This window comes from Megalopta genalis, chromosome 2 (assembly GCF_051020955.1).
Source record: "Megalopta genalis isolate 19385.01 chromosome 2, iyMegGena1_principal, whole genome shotgun sequence".
Lineage (NCBI taxonomy): Eukaryota > Metazoa > Arthropoda > Insecta > Hymenoptera > Halictidae > Megalopta > Megalopta genalis.
Window position 1 is genome coordinate 14,810,965 of NC_135014.1, and position 24,837 is coordinate 14,835,801.

General features: G+C 43.4%; 3 protein-coding genes across 7 annotated transcripts in view; 2 read left to right on the forward strand and 1 right to left on the reverse strand.

Annotated features, from left to right (window-relative positions):
- Positions 1-16,463, forward strand: part of LOC117219239 (glucose dehydrogenase [FAD, quinone]) — a 34,470-nt gene extending 18,007 nt beyond the window's left edge. For 3 of the 4 annotated variants that reach the window (XM_033468216.2, XM_076518578.1, XM_033468217.2), the window contains exons 3-9: positions 5,312-5,440; positions 6,554-6,750; positions 8,050-8,409; positions 8,715-8,862; positions 10,059-10,376; positions 10,472-10,842; positions 12,487-16,463. In XM_033468216.2, coding sequence (XP_033324107.2) covers positions 5,312-5,440; positions 6,554-6,750; positions 8,050-8,409; positions 8,715-8,862; positions 10,059-10,376; positions 10,472-10,842; positions 12,487-12,666 — 1,703 coding nt within the window. In that variant the 3' untranslated portion in view covers positions 12,667-16,463. The remainder of the gene's footprint in view (positions 1-5,311; positions 5,441-6,553; positions 6,751-8,049; positions 8,410-8,714; positions 8,863-10,058; positions 10,377-10,471; positions 10,843-12,486) is intronic. The other variant, XM_033468218.2, reaches the window with a different exon arrangement.
- Positions 1-24,837, reverse strand: part of LOC117219237 (kin of IRRE-like protein 1) — a 690,910-nt gene that overhangs the window by 519,610 nt on the left and 146,463 nt on the right. The gene's annotated exons all lie outside the window — the stretch shown is intronic.
- On the forward strand, positions 16,601-21,407 carry LOC117219240 (glucose dehydrogenase [FAD, quinone]). The gene is made up of 9 exons (XM_033468219.2): positions 16,601-16,745; positions 17,372-17,588; positions 17,665-17,787; positions 17,862-18,058; positions 18,132-18,226; positions 18,733-18,997; positions 19,417-19,885; positions 20,754-21,124; positions 21,208-21,407. The coding sequence occupies exons 1-9, from the start codon at positions 16,743-16,745 to the stop codon at positions 21,298-21,300; spliced, it is 1,833 nt and encodes a 610-aa protein (XP_033324110.2). The 5' UTR covers positions 16,601-16,742; the 3' UTR covers positions 21,301-21,407.

The following is a 24,837-nucleotide window of genomic DNA, read 5'->3' on the forward strand; positions in this document are numbered from 1 at the left end:
AAGGAACCCGTGAAAATGACGATTTAATTTACGATTATTCAGATTTTGATGATACATTTATGGGTTGTTTATTCAATATATTACTTTCAAGTCACTCAGTCCAGTTTGAAAAAAGTTATTGCATTTTAAGAGGTATACAAACACTTTCGTGGGCCACTATATATATTAGGTCTACCGGAAAGTACTGTCCGATAATGTCATTTCAAGTTTCAATACGTATGCATATTTATCAAGAATTGTATTTATAAATCGCCATTACGCTGACAAGATATCGGAAAGCAACAACGGAAATTATTATTATATAGGAAATTATTAACTAATTATTATATAGGAAATTATATTGTACAGTTAATATTATTGCATGTACGAACAATTTATTACTCTTTTTCCCGTAAACAGGCAGAACTTTCCGGTAGACCTAATATTAATTTTGCTGGACGGATAAGTCGTTCGTACATTATTCACAAATTCCGGGAACATTGTTCGGACACGAAGTTTGTTCACGAACGTGTTCCCTGAAATATCAATCTAGCAGCGCGCTAGATTTTTTCGCAGAAATCCGTGGCGTTGTGGTCGAGTGTGCTCCGTGGAGCAACAGAAATAACGTAGCCGCGTTAGCGCCACGGCGAGCTACGATTTCATTGTGGCCGCGTCGACGAAACGGAAACGAACCGCGCCGGACGCGCGCGTATCGAAATGCGTTTCTCAGGGAAAATGACGAGTCGATCTCGAAAAGAGGGTGGCTGGATGCCGGTGGTTCGCACAAAGCTAACGGGAAATCGCGGAAAATCGAGGAAAACGAAGGAGAGAGAGAGAGAGAGAGCGGGGGCGGCGTGGACACGTATCGATCGACATCGATCCAGACTCGTTTCGTCGTCGGCCGCAATACGATTACGCAACCGTGACGGCCGCGTTTTTGTCGCGGCATGGCGCGGCGAAACCGTTTTCTCCCGATCTAGACTGCGGCGGCTGTGCGCTCGCGTCCGCGAAAAACTGACACAGACCGTGCTCGCCGGAGTTCTGGGGGAAAAAACTGGACAACAAGGGGAAACTCCTTTCTTTTCGAGCGGTTCTTTCGCGGCGAGCGCGAGCTGATCGATACGACGTTCACCTCCGTCGATTCTGTCGCGTTTGAAAAATTGAAAATGCCCACTCGAGCTTCCCCGACGGTCTCGTTTAGGGACGTTGAACTCCCCGCTCCCCGATTAATGGCTTGCCTGCCCGAGAACAGTTTATACTTTCCGACGATCTTTAATTCAATGTCCCCCTTCCCTCAACTTCGTTTGCCCTTTATTATCGAATAGATGGTTCGTTAACCCTCGCCCTACCGAATGCAGCGTCCGATGCCGGAGTCACTTCGAATCGGCTCTGAGTTTCGCATCGATGTCATACTGACGCAACGACGGTCGCTCGAGCCCGAGTTCCTAGTACAGTAATTTCTCCCTAATTCGCGCTCGGATTGCGCACAAGAATGGACAATTTGGGAAGAGGAGATACGATTATTCGAACCATGCGGCTCGTTTTCGTAGCAACCGATTGTCAACGTATGTCAACAATAATCGTATCTTCGCTTCCCTAATTGCCCATTTTTGTGCGCAATCTCAGCGCGATTTAGGGAGAAATTATTGTAATATTTAACTGTAAACCTATCGTTGCGGACAAAACGGCCGATCTCACGCTCTTTATTGTCAAATTGTCGATGTTGAATTTCGGCAAACAGGTTGAATACGAAAATCAATCTGGCAAATAGCTTTTTATTTATACGATTTTGTCTTTTCTAATCGTTATTGTTTTTACCGAGTTGAATCGTGTCAGTTAACGCAGACGTCTCATAAAGAGAGAACATATTTCATAGCTTCTTTAATTAAATAAAAGTTGTAATTGAAAGTGCAAATAGTGAATAATATTACAGTTATTTCCGTAACTAAATATAATTCAATAGTTGACATTACGAAGACTCTTTCTTCAGAAACGATTGAATAAATTCCTACGTGCAAGCTAAATTAAAATAAAAATGGCGAAAAATTTAAATTTAGGAAAGTATAATTTCATGAATTGTAAAAAGAGATGATATTCGTGTTAATCATTCGTGTTGGAAGCGTATAATTTTTTTGTTTAGTGTTGAATATTTTTAACGCAAGAAACGTGCAGGAGTTGAAGTATATATCATTGTTGCGAGAATTGGTCATTGTATTTGTGTCTCGGAATGGCGCACAGTGAGATAAAGCGATGATCTTTTTTTACGTTAGAGCTGAAATGTTGCAGAATAAGGAAGAAATAGCGAGAATGCGGCGTGAGCATCTTTAAACATTGAAAATTGATTTCAGTCTTGAAATGTTCCCGATTGTAATTTATTCAGTACCATTTCTTGTCACATCAGGATTATGAAGAGAAATCGATTCAAGTGAAAAATTAACGAAATCGTGATTTCTTTGTTCAAATGACTTGATAATCTTCAAGATTACACTTTCAAGTGATGACAAAATTTTTGATAGCTTCTTTTGCAAACTGATAAGACGTCCAATTGACATACGTCATCAGTCGAAGGTTGACATAAATTTTTAAGGTTAGAAAATGATTATACCGCAATCTCTCTATTTTCCCTTAACACTAAATTTACGGACCGATGTATGCAGCTTTACAACGATGAATAGACTGCATTTATTTAAACCTTTCGCAATTTTTATAATAACGCATGCTTGAACGAAGAAATTGATTCAATCGTTTCTTAAGAAAGAATCTTCATAATTTCAACGATTCGAAAATAAAAAGTGCGAGATCGGTCAGTTTACCGGCGATGGCGGTTTTAGTGTTAATCTACAACATTCCAGCTTCAACTTAAAAACAAAAAAATAGCATCGCTGTATCTCAATCAATTTATATCAATTTATATCAATTTATATCAATTTATATCAATCAGTTCGCTGTTTTTTCCACAGCTTCGTTACTGCACCCCATTGTGCGACAAATCAAAAGTGACTCCGGCACCGTAAACCGAGAGCTAACTTTGCGAATTCCTCCTTTGGAAATGAGAAACGGAGGGTTTAACGAATGCAGCATGTTCAGTCAGAATCAGAGAAAATCGTGTTAATTGGCGCGGGAGACGGATCGGGGTTGAAAGAATATCCTTTCCTGCGTCGAGTTTCCTTGGTGTTTTTATCGTTTATTGGAAATCGTCCGAGCAATTAGGGATTAACGAACGCCATATCGGAGCGACGTAGGAGTCGTAACAGCGCCCCGGTATGGTGAATCACCGATAAGGCCTTGGCCATGGTGTGCCAGGTAAAAGCGGTTGCGCCATGCGTGCACCTTTCACGTGTTTGCGGAGTTCGCGCGGTTCGCGAGTTCACGGTGCGGAGGGAAGCGGAAACGTTGATCGAGATCGTTATCTCATCCTCGAAAGGGAAACGCGTTACGATACACACGACGCGAAATACAGTAATTTCTCCCTAATTCGTGCTCAGATCGCGCACAAAAATGGACGATTTGGGAAGGGGAGATACGATTATTCGAGCCTCGCGGCTCGTTTTTATAATTGTTGACAGACGGTAACTATAAAAACGAGTCGCATGGCTCGAATAATCGTATCTCTTGTTCGTCCATTTTTGTGCGCAATCTGAGCGCGAATTAGAGAGAAATTACTGTACCTGGCGTCGTTCGCCTTTCCTAGAACAGAAGCACTGATATGAACTTGGCATAGTCCGTTCATGCTGGTCGTCACTTACCAGAGAGAAAATTCGCTGAGAATCCACTACTATAAATATAATAGTAATGGTCATAAAATAATAATAGAAATGAAAATAATAATCGAAACAACATGACTACAATATAAAAGACAAACAAAAACAATGTAATATTACACAATTGAGATTTAGATTGATTAAAATGACCAGTTTCTGGTTACTTTCTCTCTCTCTCTCTTTTACAATTTCAGGTCCTATGAAAACGTTTATGCCAGGAATTTTTATACGAACTTATAATATAATAATAAATAATATTATAATATTATATAATATATAATATAATAATAAATAATATTAAATATTATATAATTATAATATAACAATAAATAATATTAAATATTATATAATAATAAATAATATTAAATATTATATAATTATTATATTATATTATATGTAGGAAGTTTAAATGGATCTCATCTTGACATTGTCACGAAGCAATGTACATTGATCATGTTTAAAGCTTGGTAGTTCCAATGTTAATAAGCAAGTCAATGTGTCGCTAATATAAGTAAATCCTCAGTCAAACTGAGAATCCTCGGTGCAGAGATATCAGGACCCATAACGACGAGACAGAAGAACTCGGTGGATTCTCGTAAATGATCGCGGAAATTCCGCGATTCTCGAAACGGACAGCGTCCTGTTGATCGATTATGCGCTCTCACGTTACCGACGCGACGGAATCGCAATCACGTCTTATCGCCTTGGCGGCCGATAAGGTTCAAGGAATACTTCGAACAACTAGTTATCTCTCGCTCGATGCAGGCTCGCGAAAGAACGCGACGCACGCGATGCGCGAAAAGTTACCAACGAATGCAAATAGCGCGTGCGTCTTGAAAGCCGCTCCGACGGAAGTGGCTCGCGTTTCTTTGAATTGTTCTTACAGGCGAGCGTGTGCATCTGTTTCGGGGGGGAGGCCGACGCGAAAATATGGGCGTGCATTTCGAGCAGCGGGAGCCGAACGACGAATATGGAAATCCCGAGCATCCTGGGCTCGCAACCTGAAATTAGCGAGACGTAATCCCGTGTTTCGCAGACGTCCGCGCCGGGTTGCGCAAATACCGCGCGCAGATAGATGATAGATATCGCAGCAGACTTTCCAAAAGACTTTCTGAAATCCGTATCGGAGGTGCTCGAGAACATGATCGCCGGCGTCGTGCTTAATAAATTCCTGCTTTCACGCCGGCAAACAAATTAATTGATCCCCTTTCCACGGATATCTGTTCGAGCCGTGGGACATAACGTGGTGTAACGCGCGTTTGTCCCGCTTCAGTCAAGCCGTCGCGGGGCGTTTAACCGGATCGCCTTGTACGCGTGAAAACGTCGAATCATCGTCTCGTGAGGAAACGATTCGGCCAAGAATCGCGTGCACGCTTCTCCGTTCTCGTAACAAGCGAATAAAATGCAACCGCGTGTAAACCCAGAAGTCGGCTCGAACACGGATAATTAACTTCCCGCTGAAAGCGTCCTCTGCTCCTCCGCGGGATCGCGGAAGCGAACGCGAACCCACCGTTTCGATCTATTCGAAATTATCATAGCGACGATACTATAGCCGGTGTCTCTTGTTGCAGGAGGAACAGCCGGTTCAACGGTCGCTTCTAGACTCAGCGACGCGCCGCAATGGAAGGTCCTGGTGCTGGAGGCTGGGCCCGATGCACCGCCGGGGACCGCGGCTCCCAGCATGGTGGCAATGTTTCTAGGTACGTCGCTAATTCAATTCCCTTGGCGCCAAAAAAACGGCTTCAGTTTTTCTTTAACATCTCGAATGGGAATGTCTCAAAGAGCGTTAAAAGAAAAATTCTTGGTAAACGACAGTTTGTAGGAGGACTACGAGAGTATCTGTGTAAAATGCTCCATGTCGCATCTTGATACCTTCGTCGATATCTTTTTAACCCCTTGCCGTGCCATTTTCTTTACAATTACACTAATTAGAACGGCTTTCGACCGCGATAATTTCTTCGAAGAAAAAGAAACTTTATATTTATCGCGTGTTCGCGTCTACTTGAATGTTTAAATATTGCTTGAAGCACGGCAATGGGTTAATGAAATGGCGAATCTATTTAACCCTTTGAGCCCTGAGTTGTGCGACGCTAAGCGTTTGTTGTGGGCTGCTCACTTTTCACTACAAAGCACACGTTGGGCTGCCCATTTTTTTACGACGAAGCGCTTGCTGGACTGACTAAAATTTTATTGCGAAGTATGTTGATCGTAATTGAAATAATTTGAATAGTGACTGCAAGAACAACGAAACCGTTTATTTCATTGAACAATAATAACACGAACGATATGAAAAGTATTCAATTATATCTTTTAAATTGAAAATTTCATGCGCGAACCCATATATGTGTTCATAGCCGATGGTGAACGACTTTGCCGAACGCGTATATGGGTTCATAGAGCTGAAAGGGTTAAACATCAAATCTTCGATTGCCTCGGCTGTCGATGAAGGCGCGATGAATGAAAAATCGTTAGCAGAACACTGGCAAAATTTTTGTAAAATAGCTGCAAGAATATGTCCTCGAAACTGTGGCATTCGCTTGTCAATGTTTCCAACGATATCTTTTTGATAATACGGTGAACCTACCTAAGCACAAAGTCTTGGACTGACTCATCAAACGGTAAGGAATGCGAAATTGTTACTAGAACAGCGACAAAATTATTGCAAGTATTTCTATGAAACGGTAAAAGTCGCTCGTGAACGTCTCCAACGACACCTTTTTAATAAAATCACGAATCCGTCTATGCATCGCGAGGGTAGAAGTAGAGATTGCAGAGGGATGATCGATAATCGATTGTAATTGTCGTCGTGGCAGGCACCGAGATCGACTGGCAGTATCGAACGGTGGGCGAGCAGAACGCGTGCCTGGCGATGGGGGGTTCCTGCAGCTGGCCAAGAGGAAAAAACCTTGGGGGCACCTCGGCGCACAACGGCATGATGTACACTCGAGGACACGCGAGAGATTACAACAACTGGGCAGCGATGGGCAACGCGGGATGGAGCTGGGAAGAGGTTAGACCGAGTCGCAGCGAGTGCAGTAGCCAACTGTACAAGTGCACGCACTTTCGTGACTCCGGCCACGGATTGTGCAACACAGAATCGCGTGCCGTTCACGAGAAATCGTTTGCCAATCCGTCAGTCTGATTCATGCTCATAAACATCTGGAATTACGAGCGCGACACCGATTCCTTTTTCTTCGTCGTCTGCAAACGCCGTTGACTCTGCAACTAGACAGATCGGGGCCGCTCGAATTCCTTCTGACGATCTTTGGACAGGCGTGCCTCGAGGTAGGGCAACCCCGTGAACATCGGTCATCAGCAATTCTTAAGATAAAATTTTGAAATTACGTGTTTTTATATATATATATGTTTACAAAATTAATTTCTACGTATTCGAAGTTTTCGCGATATATATATATATAATAATTATTATTATATATAAATTAAATTATTAAATTAAATTATTAATAATTATATTATATATATATATAATAATTACGTGTTTATATATATATCGCGAAAACTTCGAATACGTAGAAATTAATTCTGTAAATATATTTTCTACGTAAGGAAAAGATTTGTTTCTTCGATAAATTCATCGGAGCCTGATATAACAAATTTCGGCTGAAAAACTTTATTTTTGTGTGGAAGTTATAACGTTTTTAATATTGCTGAATTACGTAAGATTATCTCGAAAACGTCGCAAAGACGAGCAGAGACGACCATTGGAAACGATTCCGTGTTATGGTTGAAAAGATTTTACAGGTATGAAAAGGTTCAATATACGCCGCAGGGAGCATTTTAAACAATATAGTAATATGAAATACGTTATAACCTTTACAAGAGTATTAAATTAATTGCTAAACTAATTTGTGCATATTCGAATGTATCGTAAAGAATGCTATAAAAACACGTAAATTGCGGCTCGTTCTTACGGTTATTGACGATCGGTAACTATAAAAAACGAGCCGCGAGGCTCGAATAATCGTATCTCCTCTTCCCAAATTGTCCATTTTTTACATACAATTTATCTTAAAAATTACTAGTAGCCGATGTTCACAGGACAGTCCTCTCTTACATATTTCACGCGTGTCCGATGCCGAAAAGCTCGCTCTCGGTGCAGCAGAAAATGTGTAACCCGGGTCGCCGCATTTGCTAAACGAATTTCGAAAGTTCGCTTAAGGATCGAATTTGACGTGGACCGAGGATAGCGACGAGTTAGGGTGGAAAAACGGAGATTGATCGGTGCCGCGCAACTTGATGCACCGCGCGGCGTAAAGAAGTTTTACGAGACACGGGTGCTACGTTGCAGGTTTTGCCATACTTCACGTGCTCGGAGAACAACACGGAGATCAATCGAGTGGGCCGTAAATACCACAGGACCGACGGCCTGCTGAACGTCGGCAGATTCCCTTGGAAACCGGCCATCTCGGACGACATCCTCGCAGCTGCTGCCGAGAGAGGCTATCCGATGTCCGAGGACCTGAACGGCGACCAGTTCACCGGGTTCACGATCGCCCAAACGATGAACAAGGACGGCGTCAGGCAGAGCGCCTCGACGGCATTCCTCCAGCCGATCCGTCACAGACGGAACCTTCAGGTCGCGCTGAACGCCACCGTCACCAAGATCATTGTCGAGAACTCGAAAGCCGTCGGCGTCCAATACATCCAAGTTAGTACAATTGGCCTCGCGCGGCCGTCGTTATCTCCGCGGGCGATACGACTCGCAAAGTTATGTGCCGGCGACGTTCGCGTAACACCGTCATAACTTCAATGACAAATTGTTCCGGTGCGCCGCGCCGCGCCGCGCCGTGTCCGATTACACCGACGCCGGTTCCGGCCCATAAATCCATCATCGGTATTTTTCGCGTTATCGTCTGCACGCGCTTTCCTCCTTGCCGCGTGTACAGGCTCCGTGGGACCTCCGCGAGGGCTCAAGGTTCCGACTTCGGCGTAATCGATGCGATCCTGTTCCAGGGCGGTCAACTTAGGGTCGCTAGAGCTAATCGAGAGGTAATCGTCTCTGGCGGTGCTGTCAATTCGCCGCAGCTGTTGTTGCTCTCCGGGATCGGGCCAAAGGAACACTTGCGAGCCGTGAACGTCAGCGTCGTCAAAGATCTTCCGGGTAAGCGGTTCGGCTACGCGGATGCACTTTGAGCCGGCCTGCTCGGTCTACCTGACCGAAATTGCTCTTGGCACTCGATTTGTTCGACGAGCGTCTATCCAGCCTGCTCACAGCAACTCAAAGCACTGTCAACAATTTCGGAGATTATTCTTCTGGAATTCGTACTATGAAAACCGACGTCGTTTAAGCATTACACAGGCATCGTTTTAACCCTTCGCTGGCACTTTCAAAGTGTCTCACAATTTTGTTTCGAAGGAGTGATGTCGTCACGAGAGAAATGAAATTAACAATTAATTCGATATACACTATCGTGCATCAGAATTTGGGCACCTGCACATTATTGTCAAAATGTTAGTTATTTTGTTAGCACAACCCTCTATTATTTGATTCTAGACTTCATCTTAGACGGTCATACAATGCCTATAAATATTATAATATTTCACATACATGTACAATTGTTGAAAGGGAGAAGCATGAATTCGAATCGGCGTGAAATTGATTTTGACGCTTAAGTTTGTTCGCTACAAGTGCTTTTCAACCGCTTTTTATCAATGTTTGGACATCTGCGTTAAATTGTACAATATTTTTAATTGTTACAAAAGCTGTCGTTGCTCAAAGAGGCGGATACACAGATGAACGCAATATTTTATAATTTTCATTAATTCATTTACGAAATTGTTCGATCGTAAATAATAGAATAAAGTTATAAATAGAATGAATAGAATAATAGAATAATAGAGTAATAGAATAAAGTTATAAAATTTTCAATCGTATCTTGCCCAGAGTCCAAATACTTATGTACGGTAGCGTACTTGTAAGTGAGATATCGAGTTCTGGCAAAAGAAACAATGTTCTAGAATGTTCAAAATTATATTCTCAATTTTTCGGGTCTCGATAGTGTTGCTAGCTTTCGAGCGGCGGTCGTTCGAAAACCGAACTGAGAGAAACGCGACAGTGAAGGCTTAACACTACCGAGCCTTAAAAGTTTATTCAGACCTGCCGCCATCGTTACCATAATGTATGCTCGCATGAAAAAACTTATTCAATCACTGTCTATGAAAGAATCTTCACGATTTCGGCAACATTAAAATCAGAAATCTGAAAGCGGTCATTTTGACCGGCTCGATAGGTTTACTCGTTAAATTATCTTCGGCCAGTTAGGATGCTTCTAAACGATCCGCGTGCGGTTTTCGCAGGTGTCGGCGAGAATCTCCAAAACCACGTATCCTTCACGGTGTCCTACACCATCGACGAGCCGAACGAGTTCGACCTGACCTGGGCCGCGGCTTTGGAGTACGTGGCCTTCCAAAAGGGACCCATGTCTTCGACGGGCCTGTCCCAACTGACGGGAATCCTTCCGTCCTCGTACACCTCGCCCGACCACCCGGACCTGCAGTTCTTCTTCGGCGGGTACCAAGCCGCGTGCAGCATCACGGGCGAGCTGGGAGCAGTGATGGACAACGGGCCGCGCGGCATCAGTATCTCGCCGACGAACCTGCAGCCTCGGAGCAGAGGTAGCTATCGCAGCAACGATCGTATACATTCGAACGGGCGATCGTCCGAGCTTTCCCGAAATCAATATTACAAGCGAACCGTCTTTCCGCGTTAGGGACACTTCGGTTGGCCAGCAACGATCCCCTCGCTAAGCCCATAATCCATGGAAACTATTTGAGCGATCCGTTGGACGTGGCTATTCTCGTCGAGGGAATTCAGATAGCCCTGTCGTTCGGCAACACCACTGCCATGAGGAAATACAATATGACGCTTGCCAACACGCCGTTGCCTGCCTGCTCCCAGTATCGGTTCCTCAGTAACGAATACTGGAGCTGCGCCGTGCGACAGGACACCGGCCCCGAGAATCACCAAGCGGGATCATGCAAAATGGGTCCCGCCAGCGATCGCATGGCCGTCGTCGATCCCAAACTTAGGGTGCACGGTATCAGGGGTCTCAGGGTCGCCGACACGTCCATCATGCCGCAGGTATGCCAACTTTTCTTACCGCGAGCTCTCGGCGCCGTTTCATTACCTCTTTCTCTCTTTTTCTCTCTTTCGGACACAAATTATAACACACTTTTTACTCCTATTTTTGTGGAAATTAATTTTTTCTTGAGGTTATATTCGATCAGCCAATAAGTCGTTACGTTTTTTTCTGTATTGTCATCTATTGGGAAAAATCGCAACGACTCATTGGCTAACCTAATAGCAGGCACAATTACATTTAGACGTTTTCGCGACGGGAATCATGGCCCTACGCCATTTTAAATTCTTCAGCTGAGCACGGGCAACGTCATTAGGATTTTAGGTATCTGTAAAATCATCGTACTCATTCTGTACATATTTGTATTGCCTAGTTTCGCAACACTTTGCGCTCGAAGATATTTTATCTAGAAAATTCTAGACGTTTCATTCGGCTTAGCAGATTTCTACTGCTCGATTTTTATTTTCCTTTTGCATGTAGAATTGAACACTTACACGTTACTATTGCTATTATTGTTTATCAATTAAACGGGCAACATACCCTTTAGATTGCTGAATATAATATACAGGTGGTCTCATAATTATCTTAATTTTCGGAAAGAGGTGATTCCTGAGGTCGTTTGAAGTTACTTTTTCCTTAGCGAGAATGCGATCCAATGAGAGGCGAATGTTCTTAGAATATTTACAAACAGCTGGACTTTGCCGTGCCCGGCTGCAGGTTTATTGAAATTTTCTTGCCGCATTCAGTCGAAAAGTCGCGATAGTTAATTAACGCGATTAAAAACTTTTAATATAACGACACAGGCAAACGTAATTTCCAGGCCAAGTTTCTCCTTTTCCCTTCGTCCGCGTTACGATGTCTGTTGATCAATGGTTAATTGATTCCGGTGTATTTATATTTGCGGTACAATATTATATTTTAATTTTCTCGCGATTCAGCTTTTTCATTCAAAAGACAAACGATCAAACGGTCGCAAGCACGGCTATCTGTTTACCCGGTTCGATTAAATTGTATCGATTATGGGATACCAGTCTAATTTGGACCCGGCTCGTAAATTGTGCCCAATTTATAATATGTAGGTAATTAATACTGCCAATAACAGTGCAAATATTTGTCGAAGCGGTTCAATCTAAATGCCAGTCCAAATTTGGTTAATATATCCTATTATAAGATAGCGGAAACCTCGTATTTCGCTTAAGCATTAACGATTGAACGAACTAGCAACGTATCGCAATATGAGACAGAGAGAGAGAGAGAGAGAGAGAGAGAGAGAGAGAGAGAGAGAGAGAATAACGATTGTTTGCCACCGAATGCCATTTCGAGAACTTTCGAATCGAATACGATTCGAATTACGATTTCGACTACGGAAGTCGTCAAAAAATGTCTTTTCCGAACCTCCGCGAGCCACCTGAGAACGCTGAAAAGCATGCAGAATGTGGCCCTGATGCGTAACTATTATTTCGCTATGAATACATTCGATTATCTGTTTCGATAATCGAACGAAGCTACCGAGGAGCTCGGGTTTTCGGATGATAAATCTAGAACGTTTTTTCGGAATGGTACGAAGGTGGTTGCGCAATTAAATGGCGAAAAGGTTGAGCGCCGTTCGGACGGAAGCCTAATCGAATCTGTTCTATTTGATAAAGGTAATATCGGGCAACACGGCCGCCCCGGCGATAATGATCGGCGAAAGAGCAGCCGCGTTCATCAAAGCGGACTGGGGCGTTGGCGAAACGCAATGGTACGGGCAGCATTACCACGTCCATACCCGTATGGGCACGTATAGCCCTCCATGGAAAAACTCAGCCCCATGGAATACGCAATAATTAAAGTCACTAGCAATTTGCCATGTTCCGTAGTTCCCGTTCTACGATCGACAACTCGCTGGATCTGTTGCTTTGGGGGATCAAATACGTCGACTGGGACCAGGGTGCCTGGTAATCAAGATCCCCGGTGAATCTAGTCCAAGATATTCCGGCGAGTTTCGCTCGAATTGGCCGCGTGTTTACCGGTGCCAAGATGGCGGCGTAAAGTCACCAAAGAGGCGAGCTCGATGGAACACACGTGGCTCGCCGGCCTTTCTCTTCGCCGCCGCGATCCATGATCCACAACTATTTCCACACGATCGGGGACAAATCGACGCGCGTGGAACGGAACTGCAGGGAACATTCGCATCAGCCGTTGGACGTTGTTATCCAACCTACTTCTATCGTTGCCTTATTTTTGTTTTCTTGCAACATGCGTTGCTGCGAGCCAAATGCGTGGCCGATTGTCCGGCTATCTACAGAGGTCCATAGATCTCGATCGAAAGCGTGTCTGCGAAATCCAGCAATTTCATTTACCGTTCCTACACCGATTTCTGCTTCTATCGCGAATTCGGAACGAGCAGACTGCGACTTTTTTCCCAATTTTCCGAGACGATTGTAATAAACGGGGATTCGATCAAAATAAATTGTTTCCTTTGGTAATAACCGTTAAGTTCAAAATGCTGTAACAAATTCTTCTGGCGCGCGCGTCTTCATAATCTTATATTTCAGCTGCTCGTTTATGCGATGAACGCATTAAATCCGCGGTCCAGTAACGAGGAATTGTAAGCGACCGGGAACCAAGTGATTTTCGCGTCGTTCGGATCACTCGTATTTCTTTCGATCGAGCATAGGATCCAGAGTCGTCGGAAGAGGGAATTATAAAATAAATTTGCGAACGCGTTATATATTATGTCGCGGTGTGCAAAGAATAACGTAGCCGATGATTTAGAGGTTTATAGCGTGAGCGTTGTGTAAACCAGTTATTGTTGGTTTTGCTCTAGCTAGGGATGCTCGGTAATCTGCACACGTCGGCTTTTATGTAGCTAAGATTATCAGAACGAGTCGAGGATTCTGTTGTACTTGGTTGGCGATAATTGTCACGATTCTTATCAACGGTGTTTTACGCAATCCAAACTTGTTTACCATCCGCTGTAGCTAACATTTGCATTTCGGAAACGAAAGCAGATTTTTCGTTACTTTTATCTACTCCCGTGAACTGCATCCCAAATTGAACCGTGCTGCGCACGGAAACGTTGGCCGATTTTTGTTAATAATAATCATCGTTGCGAAGAACGTCTACGCTGTTTCTGAAATTTCTTCCCGCCGGCTACCGCTGATCGATGAAACGAAAAGTATGTGCTCTGAATCTGACCGATACTACCGAAAATTACATAATTTCTGTCAACAGTACAGAGCAAACACCTCTCTTCACCGCAGATATTATTACAGATGTATGTACACTGGTGTACAAAATGATAAGGCATCTCAAGAATTTTTGGGTGTGAACATCTACTTGTACATATATACGTGACAAATAAATACACAACAGAGTAAGATACTAGTTTTGGCATAATAGATGAAGAAATTACGTAAATCGTTCGATCCATTTTTATTATTTATACAAAAAAGAATGAAATTTTGTGAGGATAAAATGATAAGGAACATCGAATACGAAATAACAAAAGCATTCAAATGAGATAAAATTACATGGTTTGTTTAATTTGTGGACTGTCCGTTACGTTATACCACTTCAATTATTCTTCTTGGTAAACTTGTATGCAGATTCTTTACATACTTTTGATCACCGATTTGAATTCGGACATACTGTAATATACTGTATTAAACTGCTTTCCGCCTTCGTGAAATGTTCGGCTGAGATTTTCCCAAACATCCTCGATAATGCATAGGTCAGGAGACCTCGCTGGCCAATTTAAAACCTTCACATTTTCCGTTTCAAAATAACTTTTTACTGTGCGAGCGCGGTATGCACAGCTGCATTATCTTGCTGAAATATATATTTTGTCCCAGCAATTCTGCGAGCGTAAGTCTGAATCCGTTCCTCAAATAAATTTTATTTTCGCTTTTCCTCTGCAGTCGATACCTGCTCCACATTGTTATCGTAGCACCGTCATATTGTCGGCAACTTAGCTCACTTTGCTCTCCTTTCTTAAATCGTCGAAATAGTATTTATATCCATCTAGACCATCCAAATTCAGCTTTCTTTTTTTCATCCGTGAATATAATACGTTTCCATTGCTTTTCCCATTGAATATGCTCTATTGCAAAACTTAAACGTCGAAAATATGGTGATGGTACAGTAATGATCAGGGCAAGTATCGGATATAGAGGAAAGATGGAAATCAAATTTATTCAAGACCGTATGAATAGTGCTGTCTACTTAAATTTAATCAAGGAACAGATGGAGACAAAATGCTAGGATAGGATTAATATATATAATATAGAAATAATGCTGGAAAAATAAATATAAAATAATATAATAAATATATAATATTATTATATATAAATATATAATAATATAATAAATATAAAATATATATTACAGCAGGATGAAACGGAAAATGTAAAAGTTTTAAATTGGCCAGCAAGATCTGATATGTCGAGAATGTTTGAGGAAATTTCAGCCGAACATTATACGAAGACGAAAAGCAGTATAATACAGTCCGAATTAAAATCTGCAATTTTAGAAGCTTGGAGAAGCTTGGATCGAAAGTATATAAAGAATCTGTACAGAAGTTTACCAAGAAGAATGATTGAAGTGGTACAACGTAATGGACAGTCCACAAATTACTAAAACTTAAACAAACTATGTGATTCTGTTTCATTTTAATGCTTTTGTTATTTCATATTCGAAGTGTCCTATCATCTTGTCCACACAAAATTTCATTCTTCCTTGTATAAATAACGAATGGATCGAACGATCTATTTAATTTCTTCGTACACTATGCCAAAACTGGTACCTTATTTTGTTGAATTTGTTGTATACGTACAAATAAGATGTTCGTGCCCAAAAATCTTGATGTACCTCATTATTTTGTCCACCAATGTATATCTAGGGATTGTCGGTTGTCATAATGCCGGAACACATGAAATTACGGCGATAGAAGGTAATGGCGTTAATTGTAAGATAAAGTGCGCTACAGCTCACGGTAATTACGACGATTACTGCTCGTATTACAACACTTCCGTAATGCCGGTGCTACAATGAAACAAACCTTTGCCCGAAAAAATGTGAAAATTTCTCTAACTTATTGCTGCTAGTCTTTCTCTCACGGTACAGAACTCCTGTCTTTTCTCTATATATCGCATATTGTCTGTGAATATCTACTTTCCACTTTCCACGGTACGCTCCAGACCTTCGCAGGCGACATTAAATGCGTTTCCGATACCGTTTGTTATTTATTACCCGCGATATAACGTTGTCAGAGAACAATAACTTTCGACCAACTGCTGAAAAAATACTTAGTCCAGTCACCGCGCGATCCTAATTACGCGTCGTCTCGAGCCACCAAATGAAAGATCAGTTGTTAATCGTTATCTAATACTTGTGAAACGTTTGCAACGACTCCCTCGCGATCAACGACACGTTCCGCCATTTACGGCTAAATCGGCTATCATCATCGTTACTAGGTGTTAGCTATAATTCCGAAGTGTCAGGACTGGGAAGCTCTAGCAAATAGATGTAACGCGAGCGTAACGCGAGGGAACACGAGGGAACGACGGACTCCGCGGATCGCCAGCACGGCGTGCGACTGTAAATCAAAATATTGTAAATAAATAGTTTTTATGGCAGAGCATATCAGGCACGGAGCCATCCTTCATTCCGCCGACGTGACAAGGTTCCTCCCCTGCAGCCACCAAGTTACCATGCGCACGTCATCGAACGAGTAATTTGTCAGTACCGTGAAACACTAGATAACGAGAGACACTTCGTACAATTATACGCGCTTATCGTCTTCACACTTGTCCCCGCCCGGCACGTCCCAACGAATTTCGTCGGTATAAAAAGAAAACAGCGAGGGAAGATTGTCAGTCAGGCCAGGTGCATTTACAGGCTTCTGCGACCCCACAGCACCATGGTACGTCGTTGCTTTTTCACTGCGGAACACCAGTCGCGGTGTCGGCCGAACATTCGAACGCTTGCTCGTCGCACAAATTTCGAGGGCTGAACAGAGAACTACAGTAACTTCTTCCTAATTCGCGGTCAATTTGGGAGGTTGTTGACAATCGGAAAAAGAAACGAGCCGCGAGACTCGAGTAATCGTGTCTGCTTTTCCGAAATTGTATACATACATAAATTATTGTAATATAAATTACCGTCAACTGCTCGGGCAGAGATAAAGAATCGCTGAATAATTATCAGCCTTTTCGGTACGAGTAACTGTACAAGAAATTGTAAATTGCGCTCGAAATTCGAAGAGGTTTTCCCGTAAACCCGTAGAATCGCCAAATTTTTATAAAACGAATATTTTCACCAGAAAACGGTCGACCTCCGAATTGCACTAATTTGACGGAACAAATCGAATTTGAACCGACCGGATCACGCGTGGTTCCCTTAATATTTTTACATTCTTTTCAAAAATCGACTTCCGTTCTCCAGCGAAACAGCGGGATGTTCGGGCAACTTGATTCAGGGATATCGCGTACCGCGTTTCCCCGTATGCGTGTTGGGTAAAAACCAGCGTTTGAAAGGAAACTGTTGCAGAGTGTGAGCTTATACGACGCTGTTCCCGCGCCAGTGTGCGCCCGACCCTTTATGGGTGGGCCCCAGCTGACGGATGTCTGCGCAGCGGGCACATCGTCGGTGTTTCTGACGGTTTTGAACTCGCTCCTGATCGCGTCTCCAGAGATCGGAGACCCATGCGGACGTGTCCCTACACATGGGAGCCCGAAGCTCAATTACGACTTCATCGTCGTCGGCGGTAAACCATCTCGTCACGTGTTTCTTTTCCGTTTATTCCGCGAAACGGTTGTACATTTGAATCTATCGTTGCGCAGCTGGGGCAGCAGGACCAGTGGTAGCTTCGAGGTTGAGCGAGAAATGGTCGGTGTTGCTGGTGGAAGCTGGTCCGGATGAACCGGCGGGTGCGCAAGTGCCCAGTAATTTTCTACTTTATCTCGGTAAGAGGAGTTTATCCGTTGATTCGAGTTCAGCCGAATTTATTCGAGGAAGTGGTAACCTCTTGTTTTGGCAGGTGGTGATCTGGATTGGAAGTATCGCACTCAGGACGAGTCGTACGCCTGTCTGAGCACTGGCGGTAGCTGCTACTGGCCACGTGGTAAGAATCTAGGCGGGAACACGGTGCACCATGGTATGGCCTATCATCGAGGCCACGCCAAGGATTACGAGAGATGGGTGAACGATGGCAACGACGGATGGAGCTGGGACGACGTACTGTATTCCTTGGATTGACCAACAATATCCTTTGGAAAACTGCAGTCTTTTTATCGTTCCTATGTTCCAGGTTATACCGGCCTTCAAGAAATTGGAGAACAATCGAGAGATCGGCAGGGTCAGCGCCGATTTCCATGGTGTCGGAGGCCTGATGACGGTCGAAAGGTTCGAACTCCCATTCTTGTTTTAAGTCGAGTCACAAATAACTTCCGATGCAGCTAGGTATTAGGTTGGTGCGTATGATATGACGGATATTTTTAGGTAAATATATAGAACTGCATATCTCTTTTCAAAAGCTGTTTATTTAATCAAAATATGCTCTATTTGCTTCAATACACTTTTGCCAACGAGATTTTAACGCATAGATGCCTGTCTTAAAGAAATTCTGATCTTTAGGATCGATGAATTCTGATATGGAATTGTTCAGACTGTCTTCATTTTCGCACTGTTTAGCCCGTACAAACTGTTCTAAATGTTTAAAGAAAATGAAAGTCGAATAATCCGGCGAACAAGCCGGGTGCTGCAGTAAGAAAATAAAAACCGAAAATAGAAAACAAAAAATAAAAAAGAAACGGAAGTTATTTATGACTCGACCTAACAGATGGTTCGTTGGAGATTATGATTGTGCGTCTGACGCAGTCTGGTGATCAGCGTACGATCTTCTCTCCCAGATTTCCCTGGCATCCTGACTTCGCCCTAACAGTTTTGGAAGCAGCCAATGAGACTGGCTACGGAGTCACCGAAGACATGGTCGGCGAGCAAATCACCGGTTTCACGATCGCCCAAACGATCAGCAAGAACGGCGTGCGAGAAAGCACCATAAAATCGTACATCAAACCGTTCAAAGATCGCAAAAACCTGCAAGTGATCAGCAATTCCTTGGTTACCAAAATCGATGTTAAAGGCAAGAAGGCTGTCGGTGTCAATATCGAAATTGTGAGTGATATCAATGTCTCGATATACAGGGTGTTCCATGATTACGTTAACACCTGGAAAAGGGTGATTCCTGAGGTCATTTGAAGTAACTTTTTCCTCAGCGAAAATGCAATTCGCGGCTTTGTTTACGAGTTATTAAGGAAAAACACTGACCAATAAGAGGCGAGCTCGCCTAGCGCTAGGCGGTCCATCCGATGAGCGGAACTGGGCTTCGACCGCGCGTTGGCCGCCTTGCGCCAGCACAGCTCGCCTCTGATTGGTCAGTGTTTTTCGCTAATAACTCGTAAACAAAGCCGCGGATTGCATTTTCGCTGAGGAAAAAGTTACTTCAAATGACCTCAGGAATCACCCCTTTCCAGGTATTAACATAATTATGGAACAGCCTGTAGAAAATTCCTAACAGTAACATTTTCGTGCAGAACGGAGTTTCCCACTACGTTGGAGCGAACAAAGAAGTAATCGTATCAGGAGGAACCATCAACAGCCCGCAGCTGTTGATGCTGTCCGGTATCGGGCCCAAAGATCACCTGGAGTCCCACAATATTTCCGTGGTGCTCGACCTACCCGGCGTGGGCGAGAATCTGCACAATCATCAGTCGTTCGGTATCGACTTCACCGTGAACGTGGCGAAATTCAGCGAGCTGAACGAGGGCAGCGCTATACAGTATCTGACCAACCAAACCGGACCCCTATCGGGCACAGGCATGGCCCAGGTGACGGCCATCCTGTCGTCGAAACTGACCACTCCGGACGATCCGGACATCCAGATCTTCTTCGCAGGATTCCAGGCCGTGTGCCCAAGCAAGGATCATAGCGTCGACTTGAAGGACGACCAAACGAGGATGCCTGTCAGGTTCACGTCTGTGAACGTCCGTCCGACCAGCAGGGGTAAGTTCGAGAGCCCTTCAGACCTTAGACTTTACCTCGGCCGAGCGTTCGTCCGAGTTCAGCCAATATAAATACCTTGCCATGCTTTGGACAGTCTGACTCGCGATGGAGATTTCTAATGGTAATCTGTTGAACACGAATGTTGTTTCGTATGATACGAGGAATCGCCGGTGGTCAGGTTGCGACGGAATGAACCGAAGCGTCCAACGTGGATTGATAATAATTTATTTGAACGACCACAACACACGCGCACAACAAGATATACAGATGATTGAAGCACGGCTTCTAATAAGCGCAAGAGCGCAAAATAGTCCTAGTGCGGCTGTATATATAGACACCTGGCCTGTGTATATAGACCTGGGAAGCATCGTCAGGCGCCGATGCAGAAAAGGGTACAGCAAGGGACTAGAACGGTGGAGCCAATTATTGTGGTGTAGCAAAATTACTGTGCCATTTGTTTTATTTTCAAGCATGACTGATTTTATATCTATCGTATAAATAAGTAATTAATTGATATTTTATATCGATTAATTACTTATTTCTTGAAATTAAACATATAAACTACTACTTAAAATACCACGAAAATTATTCCAATTTTTTGATACTAAAATCGTTCTAGGTAAGATGTCACAATGTTCATTGTATTGTGAACAAAAGAAACTTTGAAACGGACCTTAAATTCCCTAAGTATTTAAATGTTTAAAGTTCTGTTTCATAGCGAAAACTCCTGAAGTCTGCTAACAGAGCACAGTAATCGGCTCCTCTACCCTAACTACACATATCGCAGATGATGCTCTCGATTGGAGTTCACCAGTATCATACGTTTTGTAGAATCGACTGTTCGATGATCCCTGTTTGTTGTTCGCAGGTCGCATCTCGCTCCGCAACAAGAACCCTCACAGCCATCCGGTCATCTGGAGCAACGACTTGGGCACCGAGCATGACAGGAACGTGGTCGTCGAAGGTGTCAAAGTGATTCTGAATCTCGCCAACTCGACGGCCATGAAGAAGGCCGGTTTGGAAAGAGACGACGACCGCGTGCCGCAGTGCACTCAACACAAGATGGACTCCGATGACTACTGGCATTGCGCAATCACCTACGAGACCAGACCCGAGAATCACCAGAGCGGCTCCTGCAAAATGGGTCCTTCCAGCGACCCGATGGCGGTGGTCAACTCAAGGCTACAGGTTCACGGAATCGAGAATCTGAGAGTGGCCGATGCCTCTATCATGCCTCAAGTGAGTCTAGCACCCATTACGTCCGTAGAATTCCGTTTCCGCGGAAGACAGTGGAACTAACGTTGGCTCTGTGTTTATAACAGGTGATATCCGGTAACCCTGTGGCGGTGATCAACATGATCGGAGAACGGGCAGCCGCTTTCATCACACAAGATTGGAATGACCAATCGGACTGAACTGGAATCGAAATATGTGCCAAATGATAATACGTAAATATTTTTTGAAAATTGGACACTCGAAGACTGCGAGCGAATAAATCATTTTTTTTGACCAGCATTAAGAATTGGGCTTTATTTGCTTCGGCGTCGTTCGTGTCCTCGATCTCTTGATTCTTCCCAATATCAAATCCCAGATATTCACTCAGTATCGAAGACATTTTATTAATGAGAAACCGAAACTGGGTAGTTAACATCTGCCATAGTATAACGCAGTATAGTACTACTCCTAACCAAAAGTATTATATTTGAACACCTTTTAAGACACAGTTACCTTTCTTAAAACTCGACCAACTGATTTCAACTTTCCTTTAAATGGGGGGGGGGGGGACTAAAAGGGGACTAAAATACCTTTTGTCAATTCTGATAATGCCTGGAATGATAAAGAAAGTAAAAGAACCTGGAACAAAAATTTATAAAATATGTTTTTATAGATCTCGGTAATTTATATGCATACTGAACATTTCCTCGAAATGGGTTGATATTGTTGTGAGGTGAAAAAAATTAAAGGTCGCGAGAATTGTAGTTTTTCACGGATTCCAAGCGAAAACGATTTTTATATCTTTCAGTGACTTTCAGCGTCAACCGATTTCAATGAAATTTTCAGTATGAGTATAAGTTACCTCCAAAACGCATTGTTTACACTTTCGTCATCGGCTCAGATAAAAAGGTTGGGAAACGAGAGCTTTTCATACTTTTCTTGGCATTCCAAGAAACAACAGCAGAACTAAAAAAATATACTTTGATTACTGGACAGTAAACCAGTTCCTCTAGCATTTGATAAAAAATCAAGTCATTTAGTCCAGTATTAAAAAAGTCATTGCTAGTTCCGTTCACTTTGATCGAAAACCTTAGTTTTAAATTAGTTTAAATTAAAAAAAATTAGTATCAACCACACGTGACCGACGCGACACTCAACCAGTCAGAGATTAAAATTGAAGTCAGTTTTAGCTGATTTAATTGAAGCTACTTTGTACTAGTTTACAAAAGTAACAATAAGACATTCCTTCTGATTTTGAACGAGTGTTACTGCAACATTTGCCGCAAATAACACATACATTGAACAAATAACTCATGAACGCACCTCTAAAATCTGAATACTCGTAAATCAAACAATTTACGTAATTTCAACGGATTCCGCAATCCTAGAGTAAAAATGATCGCTAGACCACGGACTTTTATGCAAAATAAAAATTGCTTGCATTAATTGCAAGATGAAACAGCCACATATACATTTCGTTCGTTCTCCAATTGTGCCATTGAATTCGAAAAATATGAAAATTCTTTAAATGTTCTCGCTGTTTTCTATTCGCTCTGCTCAGTTTTTTTTACCATAAATGCATAAAATCCGCAGTCTAATGATCGCATTGATTTCGTGGCAGATTCCAGGGTCTACGAATCTGCTTCGTCCGTGGAACGGACGGAAAGAGAATTCTACGAGATATTTGACTGCCGCAAAGGTATCAGAGACTGTGGGACGATAAAGCAACGCACAGGACGCTTTTTGACACCTAGTTGTGTAAGCAGAGGGTTGGTTCGAGGGTAGGGTCGAACGCTGTAAGGGAAATCATTACGAGCACGTCCGAGTGTCTTAAGTTATTCCGTAAACGGTGCTTATCCATTCCGGGTAGTCGATATAAAGCAAAAGTTCTCTCGCTTCGACGACGCCGCCGCCGTTGACGAAGACGGCAGCGACCGTGAGAGGTACCTACCGTTCGTCAAACACTGAAACTCGAAGACCTTAAGCCCCTCTTCGCGGGAGATTCCCCGAGAATCTCGAACTCCTAACTCTTGCATTCGAAAGCGAATACATATTTGCCCTGAGACGAGGCAGGTAGACGCCGCTTCGTTTCCGGGGATTCCAAAGACCGACGACCGACGACCGACGATCGACGACCGCCGCAGATCCGGCGGGCTAAAAAGCTCGCGAGCCATAACGAAGGCCGACCGAAACGAGGAAACTAATTTCGTCGATCCGTTCCCGAAGCGCAATAAAACGTAATAACGCGATTTAATTAAAACTAATAACAATGGCCGCTGAATGCATCCGAAATTGAAGGGCGCCCACTCGCGCGAGATATTGTCTGGAAGGATGATTAAGAGAAAAGGGGAGCGACAGAGGGAAAAGGAGTGGAAGAAACCGGGGGAGAAAGAAAAGGAGAGAAAGAGAGGTCAGGTCGCCGAGCCGAGTCGAGCCGTGCGGAGCCGGTGGAACCGCGAGAACGACGGCAGAGCTAGGAGAGGCGCACTTGACCTCCTTGGAATCGCGCGGCTCGCGCTTACACGCTCGCTCGCTTCCCGGACGCGCAAGCCGGCTTCAAGCTGCATCCCGATTTCACGACGCATCGCCCGACCTCGGTGTCTGTTCGACCGGCTAAACCTTTTCGCGGCTAAATGCGCTCCAACAACGACTAGACCGCGACGAAACCAATCGTCATCGAAACGCGACGGATGCGCTACTGTGTTTCGATGCAACGCGTCTTGCTTAGATATAATATTTTCGACACCGTGCTCGAGTTTTCGACCACCTAGTTGGGGACCAGACTCGGGGCTCTCAGAAGTCCGTGGAGAGTAGAGCGCATCGATGATTCAGTGTCGAAAGACCTGGATTTAGACTCCAGGATAGGGTTGGGCATGCATGAGCTCGATGAGATCCGCATTCCAGTTTCTCGCATTCATTATAAAGACACTATAATTGAGACAGGAAAGTATTGGAACGTCATTTAAGACAGAATAACTTTTCTCGTAATCGAGCCAAACGATCTTAATTTGTTTGAGATGTTAGAGGGATCAGTTTACTAGAAAATGGCTAATAAGATTATTTTCAGAAGTTGCAACTGCTTAAAATGACAACAAAATTAAAAAGCTCAGGTACTAAATATGGTGGTTGTTCAAGTTTTTCAAGTCGAAATAAAATTCTACCCTTTTATCCTTTTAACACAAACACAAATTATCTGTCTGGCGTTGGAAATCTCAATGGAAATCTCAAATGGACGTAAAACGGACGTCTTTAAGCCATCGTGTAATATCTGGGGATATGCAATATCCAACAAGAACGTCACGATTATTTGAGATAATTATACGGAATAACTATAACGCAAAATAACGTGTTATTATGAAATAAAATAACATATTATTTAAAATATGTTATTCGAAACAGTGTTGCAAATAATGTGATTCCAAATGTGTCCAGGTTTGGCGCGCGGCGACCAAAAATGCCGAATCAGAAAATCCTAAAATAAAATATCAATCGGAGCAATTTGTTCAGAAAAATGGGCAAGTAGATGGTGAAAGCAGCGACGGCGCCCGAGGAAATCGCGAAGAGGGTGAAACGGGGAGAAGAGAACGAGAACGCGCGCGGGCTTTATGGATTTCAGCTTGAAATTTCTTTGCGCGGTAGTCGTAAAGGAGTCGCGGCCGTTGACAGTCGTTAGCAGGTGCTCGAAACTATCCCTTTGAGTGGCCGAAAACCCTGGAATTACTTCGTCAATGGAAACT

Bases quoted from the DNA above. Each gene is read 5' to 3' on its own strand.
- LOC117219240 (XM_033468219.2), top strand. The intron at 17,589-17,664 runs GTAAACCATCTC...ATCGTTGCGCAG, and splicing joins CGACTTCATCGTCGTCGGCG to CTGGGGCAGCAGGACCAGTG. The intron at 18,998-19,416 runs GTGAGTGATATC...ATTTTCGTGCAG, and splicing joins TCGGTGTCAATATCGAAATT to AACGGAGTTTCCCACTACGT.